Source organism: Stomoxys calcitrans, chromosome 2 (genome assembly GCF_963082655.1).
Source record: "Stomoxys calcitrans chromosome 2, idStoCalc2.1, whole genome shotgun sequence".
NCBI lineage: Eukaryota > Metazoa > Arthropoda > Insecta > Diptera > Muscidae > Stomoxys > Stomoxys calcitrans.
Genome location: NC_081553.1, coordinates 168,746,208 through 168,757,888, shown reverse-complemented (window position 1 = coordinate 168,757,888; position 11,681 = coordinate 168,746,208). Strand labels below are relative to the sequence as shown.

Sequence of the window (11,681 nt, the reverse complement as noted above, 5' to 3'; positions counted from 1 at the left end):
TAACTTGATATAGCACCAATAGCATAACACTTCTTATTCATTATTCTTTGTTTGCCTAAAAAGAGATACCGCGCAAAGAACTTGACAAATTCGATCCATGGTGGAGGGTATATAAGATTCGGCCAGGCCGAACTAAGCACGCTCTTACTTGTTTTTAAATGTAATGAAAACATTTTATAAACAGTATAACTGGATTCCGTGAATAAAATAAATATAATTATAAATTTTATGAAATTCTTCTTAAATGTTATGAAAAATACTCATTAATTTTTACGAAAGTTTTTCATAAATGCTATGACAACTTTTGATAAACAATATGTTTGATGCTCATCAATATGATGACATGTTTTATTGAATTGAGATTTATGAAACGTGTTTCCTATATGTTATGAAAAGTTTCATTGGGACGTATTTAAACATTTTTCTCATAAATGTGATGACAAAATCATTAATATCGTGAACATTTTTTCTGTGTAGCTGAGATCTCGTTGATATTGTCTGAAGCATGAATGTGTTAAGGTGAGGAAATACCACAGACTTAGACCGAACCGAAACAAAAACAATAGTTAATAATACAAAAAAAAAATACATACATATCTATAATAACAATAGCCATAGCAATATTTAGGCAGTGACGTCGAAGCTTTTGATACTACACCAACGATAATAATGACGGCTTAACCTAGCTAGATCTTTAATGTTGCAGACTCTCTCAGCTTTAGAGTTTACAGTGTAGAGCCTTGTATGTTATAACCATTGATGCTTTTTAAGAAAAACAAGTAAAAAGGCGTTAAGTTCGGCCCAGCCGAACTATGGATACCCACCACCTTGGGTATATACAATATGAAAACCACCTTTAGTCAAAATCAGGTGAAAAATGCATACCTTATGCCCCATAGCAGCTATATTGAAATATGTTCCGATTAGGACCAAATACTAACAAGTACAAGTCATTGTTCAATAAACCAATCTGAACCATATACGACGCGGATGTCGAAAAGCCTAACATAAGTCATAGTGTCAAATTTGATATCAGTCTATATGGCAGCTATATCCAAATCTGCACCGCTTTGGGCCAAGTTGCAGAAAAATGTCGAAGAGCCTAACACAACTCACTGTCCCAAATTTCCGTGAAATCGGATTAAAAATGAGCCTTTTATGGCCCCAAAATCTTAAATCGAGAGATCTGTCTATATGGCAACTATATCCAAAACCGGACAGATCTAAGCTAAATGCAAAAAGAATGTCGAAGGGCCCAACACAACTCACTGTCCCAAATTTTGGCAAAATCGGACAATAAATGCGCCTTTTATGGGCCCGAAGCCTTAAATCGAGAGATCGGTCTATATGGCGGCTATATTCAAGTCTGAACCGATTTGGGCCAATTAAATAAGGATGTCGAGTGGCCTAACACAACTCACTGTCCCAAATTTCTGCAAAATCGGATAATAAATGTGGCTTTTATGGGCCCAAGACCCTAAATCAGTGGATCGGTCTATATGGCAGCTATATCCAAATCTGGACTGCTCTGGCCCAAATTGAAGAAGGATGTATGGGGGCTATATCAAGATATAGTCCGATATAGCCCATCTTCGAACTTAACCTGCTTATGGACAAAAAAAAAGAATCTGTACAAAATTTTAGCTCAATAGCTCTATTTTTAAAGACTGTAGCGTGATTTTAACAGACAGACGGACGGACATGGCTAGATCGTCCTAGATTTTTACGCTGATCAAAAATATATACTATATATGGTCGGAAATGGAAATTTCAATGTGTTGCAAACGGAATGACAATATGATTACACCCCCATCCTTCGGTGGTGGGTATAAAAATATGTCATACAATCGGATATTTTCCGGCGTTAGTTTTATCTGTTTCTATTACAAATAAATGTACACCCAGAGGAAAGTTGATACCAAACGTGCACATTGCAGTAACATACGGTAATGATAGTAAAGCAACACCGTATGGTACAAAAACAATACCGGATAGTATGGGTGGACTATAAAAAGATTAGTACCGTTTGGTACTTGCCTTAATACGGAACTGGTATTGGTTTTAATACAAATCTGTTATTGGTTTTAGTATCAAACCATTTGTTCATAAAAATATGAACACAATCTATACATTAGAATAATCTTAAGGTGGAGTAATAAAATATCTTAAGCATACTTTTCTTATCAAAATAGTTCAGGTCATTAGGATCATTTATCCCTACTCTTTCAATAGAGATTGTTTATCTCTTTACAGTTTATGGTTTCTTAATGCATATCTAATGTAGCCATAAAGTAAATGAGTTTACAAGCGATAATTGTTTAGGGTTTTCCTGCCGCGCATATGGAAGACGCTTAGGTAGTTTATGACCGGCTTATCACTTAAAAGGGACGCTGTAATTAGGTACTGTTGTTATTCGTCTAATAAGGAAGATAAGATTGTTCGCTTAGTGTAGTTTAAGAATTAGTTGGTAAGATAGTATATAAACAGGATTGAATGGCATAATAAATCAGATTTGAAGATACAACCAAACCGTACGGGTGTTTTCATTTCTCCTACTTCAACATTGGTCCTTCGAGAGAAAGAGATCAGCGGCCGTAAAAAATATAGAAACAATATATTATAAATAAAACAGGAAAAGAAAAAGCCAAAAGGGCTGAACCAAGAATCATAAGAGCCAAGAATAAAGGCAACTACAAAACAAAAAAAAAAAAAAAACAGCGCTAAGAAAATATATATGTAAAAAAAATACAAATAGCCAAAAAAAAAGAAGGCAAAAACAAAAATTAAAAAAAAAAATATATCAAAAAAAAAAAACAAAACCAATTAATAACAGCTAAAAGGCAAATACTAAAAAAAAAAAAAAAAAAAAAAACAAATAATAAAAATGTCGGCAGATAGACATATTCTTTACAAAATTCAAAATAAAATCCTTAAGGAAATCATTGAGATTTCTGGAAAACTAAAGACGGAGAAGTTCAGAAAGGCTACATTGGAAAGTACGTCCAAGTCGCTAGAGAATAAAATGGAGGAAGCAAAGCTAAATAATTATAAATTAGAGCAACTTGGGCCGAATAGCGATGTCTACTTCAAGGACAACATCTGGGAGAGAATTGAGAGTTCCTATGAAAAATGCAAGGAACACATGCAACAAATTAGAGAGGAGCCCGAAAATGAGGAAACCGGAAGCGAAAAAGTGGAGCTTGCGCTACTGACAAATCCTACAACGACAACTGAGCACGAAAAGGGTGCAAGGAAAAAAGAGAACCAAGGAGCAGTAATGGAACAATTTCGGGCATTACAGGAAAACATGCTACTTCAATTTCAAACACAGCAGGAGCAACTGAAGAGACAGCAGGAGATATTTCAAAAGAAAATGGAGCAGATGCTACAAGAGCAATTATATGAGAAGAAGAGAGAAGTCACCCAGCAAGTAGAAGAGCGAGCAGCGTTGAAGGAATTGACCATAGCCACCCCACATACCAATAGTGAGAGAAAAAATGCAGTGCTGTCTCAATTCCGCAGAAGGATCATGAAGTTTTCCGATGCCATGGAAGCAGATATTTCTGGGGTCTCCATATATGCTCTAGAAAATATGAAGTCTATGTGGGAAAAACAATTCGACGACATCAAGCGGCTTCATTTGGAATTAACCACAGAACATGGAATGGAAGAAGTGGATGAAGAACTGGAAGACATAGAAGAAAAAATGAACACAAAAATACAAAATATAATTGTAAAGATGAGTGGCTTGAAAGAAGAATCACAGACTGTGGAATTAAAAAGGATAGAGATTCCATGCTTCAATGGAAATGTGGAGGATTGGAATTCCTTTCATGACCTGTTTAAGAAAATGGTAGATGGAAACTCTCAATTATCCGAAGTTCAAAAACTGTACTACCTAAAAACGAATTTAAGAGGAGATGCCTTCCGTTTAATTCAGCATCTGCAAGTCACAGACGCAAATTATAAAGCAGCATGGGAATTGCTGGAGAAGAGATATAATAATAAAAGAATTTTGTTCACGAAACTAGTGGACAAGATTCTGGATCACCCAAGTATAAACAGCCAAGTGGCGGTGGGTCTAAGAAAATTGCTAGACAGCGTGAATGAGAGTATTCATGCTTTAAAAGCAATGGATATTCCTTTAGACCATGCGGATCCAATTTTAGCCCGAATTATCATACGTAAACTCGATAAGGAGGGGCTTATTCAGTATGAGCAAAATGTAAAAAAATCTAAAGAGATTCAAAGACTGGCAGATGTGTTGGACTTTCTGGAACAGCAGTATCAAGCACTGGAGGCTTCAACAAGCAGAAAACAATTCGTACCAGGACTATTTAAGCCGCAGGATAGATCTGGAATGGCGGAAAAGAAGCAATGCCGATTCTGCAAGTTTAATGGGCATTATATTGTTGCTTGTAGGAAATTTGCGGCACAGTCATCGAACGAGAGATATAGTTGGGTAAAGACAGCGCAGTTATGCCTCAAATGTCTCAAACACGGGAAAGATAAGCGGTGTTTGAGTGATAGCAAATGTCAGAAGTGCGGATTGAGTCATAACACACTAATCCATTTGGAGAGAATCAGCAACACGAAGGCAATGACAACAAACTCAGCAACAAATGTTCTTCTGGCTACCGCCCAAGTTCGTGTAAAGTCTTTACATGGAGAATACGTAACATTAAGGGCTTTAATTGACCAAGGATCCCAAATAACATCGGTATCGGAAGACGCAGCGCAGCTACTACAACTACCAAAGACGAAGACGGAGGTGAAACTACGAGGTCTCGGAGAAACCATGGTGGGAATGGCAAAATCTAAAGTACTAATGGAAATAAGACCTAGATTTGTCAGCAACACTAAAATCAAAGTGGAAGCACTAGTCCTGCCGAAACTAGCATCAGCTCATCCAGATAATAGCTTCCAATACAATATTGGAAGATGGAAGAACATTAATCTGGCCGATCCAAACTTCAACAAATCTGAAAGAATCGATATGGTAATTGGGGCCGACCTTTTCCCACAAATATTGGAGGGAGGAGTTCGTCATGATGAAGCGATTGTGGCACAAAACACGAAGTTTGGCTGGATCCTGTCTGGAAAAATACTAATGAGGCCTGGAAAAGGTAGCGGAAGGTATGTTGCTACCACAACTATTGAGCGATTTTGGGAAATTGAGGAGATAGAAGACGAAGAAACGATCATGGAAGATGATTATTGCTTAAAACTCTATGAAGAAACAACACGAGTAGACCAATCAGGAAGATTCGTCGTCAGGTTACCGTTTGCTGAAGACAAGGTATTGGGAGAATCACATAAAAGAGCAATGGCAAGATTTTTAAATATGGAGAAAAGACTGGAAGAATGTACGGAGTTGAGAGAAGAATATGTAAGGACGATAGATGAGCTAATATCAATGGGGCACATGGTGAAGGTAGAGACGAAAAAACTAGCGAAGTATTATATGCCCCATCAAGCGGTTGTCCGAGAAACCAGTCTTACCACTAAAGTAAGGGTTGTGTTCGATGCGTCATCAAAAACATCGAATGGAAAGTCGCTGAACGATATCCTTCATACAGGTCCCAAACTACAAAAGGACATATTCGACATCATTACTAAGTGGAGATCGTGGAGATTCGTCATATCAGCCGATGTGGAAAAAATGTTCCGACAAATTAAAGTAGAAGAGGAAGACCAGGAATATCAGTATGTACTCTGGAGAAATAGTAGGTCCGAGCCGGTGCAACAATATAAGCTCACTACGGTCACATATGGCACGGCGTCAGCACCGTTTCTGGCCATAAGGACGCTTATAGAAATTGGTAAGAGATGTACAAATCAGGGCATTGGCAATAGAATAAAGGACGATTTCTATATGGACGATTTGCTAACAGGAGCAAATTCAAAGGAAGAGTGCCGGGATGTTCAAAAACTAATATCGAAAGAGCTAGAAACTTACGGTTTACATTTAAGAAAATGGATCGCAAATGCCCCTGAAGTTTTGTGTGCCGTAAGCAGAAGAGAAGAAAATGAAGTACTACAGATACGAGAAGATGAGTGTCTGAAAACATTAGGGTTACAGTGGAACCCAACCATGGATTGCTTCACATTCAACATGCAAATAGGCGGTGAAGATAGAGTAACTAAGAGATTGGCGTTGTCGAGTCTGGCAAAGATTTTTGATCCATTGGGTTGGCTGACCCCAGTAACGGTAACTGCCAAGCTATTCATTCAATATTTATGGAGGCAACAAATAGAATGGGACGTACCATTGGAGGAAAAATTGAGCGCTGATTGGAAGAGATTTGCGCAAAGTCTTCACTCGCTGAAAAGTTTGCAGATACCAAGATGGTTTCAAATAACACCATCTAGTGGAGCAGAGCTGCATGGATTTGCTGACGCGTCCGAAAAGGCATACGCAGCAGTAGTGTATCTGAAGGTTGAGTCTAAGATAATAATAGTGGCCGCAAAAAGCAAGGTAAATCCCATTAAAAATGCAAAGACTCTCCCAAAATTGGAATTATGTGCGGCACACCTCCTGGCGAAGCTACTTCAGAAGATCAAAAGGGTCTTGACATCAACCGCAAAAATGTATGCATGGAGTGATTCCATGATCACGTTAGCATGGATAAACAACTCAAAAAATAAAGACAAATTTATAAGAAATAGAGTCGTTGATATTTTGGAACGAATCCCTGAAGCGAAATGGGGATATGTTAAATCAAAAGAGAACCCAGCAGATTTGGGATCAAGAGGCGTTCCCCCCGAGACATTAATAACCACCAGGATATGGTGGGATGGGCCTGAATGGCTAGTGAAAGGTGAGCAAGAATGGCCCAAAATAAACGAGAAGTTAGCAGTGTCAGCAGCGACAAGAATTTCAGCGGAAGAGAATGGCGTGTATGAGAAAATTATGCAATTTTCGTCATTCAAGAAACAACAAAGGGTCATGGCATACATACTACGGTTTATTAAAGGATTGAGAGGAACGAAAGCAGAAATAGAGCATTTAACTGCGATCGAGCTAGAAGAGGCTGAAATGAGAATAATTAAACTGCACCAGGAATTAGAATGGCCAGCGGAAATAAAACAATTAAAAGTATCAGGAGCCGTGGATCACCGAAGCAAATTAGCGTTATTACACCCGCAGTTAGACAGTCTTGGAGTGATGAGAGTCGGAGGAAGACTTCATTATTCAACATTACCGTATAATCAAAAACATCCGATTATTATCCAGAAGTCAAGGTTAGCTGGAAACATCATCCGACATACCCATTTCGAAACACTGCATGGAGGAAATAGGGTGATGGAAAACATGATACGAAGGAAGTACTGGATTATCGGTGCAAAGAGCAGAATAAAGTTATGTATAAGATGCTGCCCAACATGTATACGCTATCGAGGTGAAGTAAGAAATCAACTGATGGGGGACCTTCCAGCATGCAGAGTCAATATAAGCCAGCCATTTCAACATTGTGGAATTGATTATGCGGGTCCGATTCAACTAAGATGCTCCAAAACTAGGGGAACGAAAGCCATGAAAGGCTATGTTGCTGTTTTTGTTTGTATGGTGACTAAAGCTATTCATTTGGAAGCAGTGAGCGAGCTTACTACGGATGCATTTCTAGCAGCTCTTAGACGATTCTTTGCTAGGAGAGGCAAATCAAGCGACATCTATTCGGATAACGGAACGAATTTCGTTGGGGCGTCAAAACAGCTTGAAAAAGATTATGTAGAAGCCATAAAAAATAACTTTAAAGTAGCGCCGATCTTGGAAAATGAACAAGTAAAAGGGCATTTTATTCCCCCGGCAGCTCCTCACTTCGGAGGAATATGGGAAGCAGCTGTTAAGTCAATGAAGCATCACCTGAAAAGAATTATTGGAGACACGAAGTTAACATATGAAGAAGTGAGCACAGTGCTGTCTCAGATTGAAGCGGTTCTAAATTCAAGGCCTTTACACGAACTCAGTAGCAGCACGGAAGATGTCGACACAATAACACCAGGCCACTTCTTAATTGGGCGACCATTGTTAGAAGCTCCGGCGAAAAGCGATGAAGGAGACTTGGGATGCGTTAACCGGTGGAAATTAATACAACGAATAAAAAATCATTTTTGGAGAAAGTGGAAGGAAGAATATTTAACATCCTTGCAAAATCGAACAAAATGGAGAAAGAAAGAGCGGAATTTAGAGGTTGGACAAATGGTGATACTACGAAATGAGGATACTCACCCAGCTCGGTGGCCACTAGCAAAAGTCACAGAAGTACATACGGGCAAAGATGGAGTGGTAAGAGTGGTGACGGTTAAGACACAAAGTGGGGAATTGAAGAGACCGGTCCATAAGTTATGCCCGCTAGAGCACGAAGATGAAAGATTGGAGGAGAAGAATATGGAAAACTTGCAGCGGAAAAATGCGCAGTTAAGCACGACTAGGCGATTACCAAGTATACTGGGAAATCCCACAATGATGATGATTATGTTGGTAAACATTTGTATGTTGATGCCGACTAAAGCTACGTTTGTGCACGAGCTGAACAGTTCCACGGCAATGTACTTGGATCCGATATCACAGACCCATATGTCATCATCTTCATGGAATATGGTCATATATTTCGAAATGCGAAGTTATTTGGATGCTTTGGAGCTTGCAGCAAGATTACTGGACAAATCAAAAGAAATATGTCCGAGACTCCAAACATTTCAAGATCAGTGCTGGTCAGTTATAAGGAACATGGAATACAAAATAAGTAAAATAAAGGCGAATAATCGTTTATTCATGAAAGAAGATAGACGCCAGAAAAGAGGAGCTCCATTGAAGTTCGTAGGCTCTTTTCAACATTGGGTTTTCGGAGTGATGGACGACGAAGATCGCGTGGCAATGGAAAACAACGTGAGAAACCTATTAGCGAACCAGCATGATCTTAAAATGTTTGGAGTCTCGGACATATTTCTTTTGATTTGTCCAGTAATCTTGCTGCAAGCTCCAAAGCATCCAAATAACTTCGCATTTCGAAATATATGACCATATTCCATGAAGATGATGACATATGGGTCTGTGATATCGGATCCAAGTACATTGCCGTGGAACTGTTCAGCTCGTGCACAAACGTAGCTTTAGTCGGCATCAACATACAAATGTTTACCAACATAATCATCATCATTGTGGGATTTCCCAGTATACTTGGTAATCGCCTAGTCGTGCTTAACTGCGCATTTTTCCGCTGCAAGTTTTCCATATTCTTCTCCTCCAATCTTTCATCTTCGTGCTCTAGCGGGCATAACTTATGGACCGGTCTCTTCAATTCCCCACTTTGTGTCTTAACCGTCACCACTCTTACCACTCCATCTTTGCCCGTATGTACTTCTGTGACTTTTGCTAGTGGCCACCGAGCTGGGTGAGTATCCTCATTTCGTAGTATCACCATTTGTCCAACCTCTAAATTCCGCTCTTTCTTTCTCCATTTTGTTCGATTTTGCAAGGATGTTAAATATTCTTCCTTCCACTTTCTCCAAAAATGATTTTTTATTCGTTGTATTAATTTCCACCGGTTAACGCATCCCAAGTCTCCTTCATCGCTTTTCGCCGGAGCTTCTAACAATGGTCGCCCAATTAAGAAGTGGCCTGGTGTTATTGTGTCGACATCTTCCGTGCTGCTACTGAGTTCGTGTAAAGGCCTTGAATTTAGAACCGCTTCAATCTGAGACAGCACTGTGCTCACTTCTTCATATGTTAACTTCGTGTCTCCAATAATTCTTTTCAGGTGATGCTTCATTGACTTAACAGCTGCTTCCCACCATTATTGATTATTCCACCCCTTTGAAAATAATTTGTATCTGATTTTATTTCGATTATTTATGTTAACTATTACAAAACGTAATGGTACACCGTGACCAACCTCAATTCTTTGTATTAATCAATTGATTCATATTTATTGATTCCCAGAAGTGGTTTTTATATGAATACACCAACATAGCATCGTTTTCCACACAAGAGACTATCATGCTTTCGATGTAGAATGTCCTTAGAATTGAAAAAATTCGATTTTCACCGCTTTCGAGTATTTGAACAGGTTTGTTTAATACAATTTATTTATTTGTTAACAAAAATTTTATAATGGCGACAATATCTTAAGTACAAAGCTCAACAACACTTATGGCGCGATGACAGAATGTAAATGTGACGCCGTCAATTCTTAAAAGCCTCCTTTGTGTGGTATTGAATTGATACCAAATGGTATTACAAATTTTTCCAATGACGCAAACAAAATAATACTAGGCGGTATTGGCAAAGTACAGTCATTTTTCTATCAATGTACCAAAACCCCTTTTTTTAAGTTAAGCAGAAAATGTGTTTTTGCTTTGTATTAGCATTTGACTGGTTTCCCATATCTCGATTTCGTTTGATACCAACAAACTCGTCAATAGGATTTGTCAAAAAAGATGCGTCTTCTAGGTTGAAACTATGCTCTTTTTCTTTTGTAGTGCAGCAAGAAAAAAAAGTACTTCACTTCATATATTTCTACCAAATGAAGACATCCAACTACTAATATCTTTATGAAACTCCTCCAATAACTACTCAGAACGAATTGTGTTATTAAACTAGAACAAGTTTAAACCTTAAGCTCTTACAATATCTCTGAATTGGTAAGAATTGTTTTAGAAATATTAACTAATAACTTCAATTGAAATAAATAAATACATAAAAAATAAATAAGAGATATTAATAAATAAATAAATACCTAAATAAATAAATGAATAAGTAAATAAATAATTTTACTAATTAATAAATATAAAGATAGATAAAGATAAATAAATAAATCAGTAAATAAATTAAATTGATGAGTTAAACATTGAATCTTGAAAAAGTTGGATGTTGTTGCATAGAAAACGCTTAAAAGTGAACTTACAAGGAACATGTACGAGGGTTGCCTTTTATATTTCGGGATTTGACAACCTTTGTGTTGCAATCTGCCAATATGCCAAGGTTTGCGATAGAGCAAATTATTATACGAGATTATACGAATTTAGAACGTTTTGACATATGAGCGCTATTTGTGTTGTTTACAGTAGTTTAAAAGATTCCATTCGGGAACATTTTCGTGCGATTATTTTCTACAACTTTCGATGTGCATGAACTCAACAACAATGCATCGATTAACTTAATTCAAATTTTGGCGATGAAGCTCCATCAAGGACCAGTGTTTATCGATGGTATAGTGAATTCAACCGAGGTCGTAGTTCACTCCAAGAGGAATTTCGTGAAGATAGTTCAAAATCAATTTGTCAATCGCTCAAAAAAAGGCTCTTGTTGATTGGTCTAAAGAAATGCTCTAAAAATAAGAAACAATTGCATTTTTGAGCACTCAAAATATCGATTTGATGAATCATCCGCCGTATATTCCTGATTTGGCACCAAATGACTTCTTTTTATTCCCGTACGCAAAAATATAAAATGAGAGCTCAACGTTTTTCGACACCTGAAGAAGCGGTTGATGCTATCAGAATGCATGTTTTGGAAAAACCTCTATCAGAGTAGCAAAATTGCTTCCACAATTGGTTCAAAAGCATGCAGAAGTGTAGATTAAGTAAGAATAGGAAGAATCTCTCCGAACCATTTAATACCCAACGAGGTTTCAGACAAGGAGACAGCTTATCGTGTGATCTCTTTAATATCCTAT

At 37.8% G+C, this 11,681-nt stretch overlaps 1 protein-coding gene across 1 annotated transcript; it reads right to left on the bottom strand.

The window, feature by feature from the left end:
- Positions 1–8,924: 8,924 nt before the first annotated feature.
- On the bottom strand, positions 8,925–9,776 carry LOC131994801 (uncharacterized). Its single transcript, XM_059361688.1, has one exon. The coding sequence runs from the start codon at positions 9,774–9,776 to the stop codon at positions 8,925–8,927; it is 852 nt and encodes a 283-aa protein (XP_059217671.1).
- Positions 9,777–11,681: the final 1,905 nt, after the last annotated feature.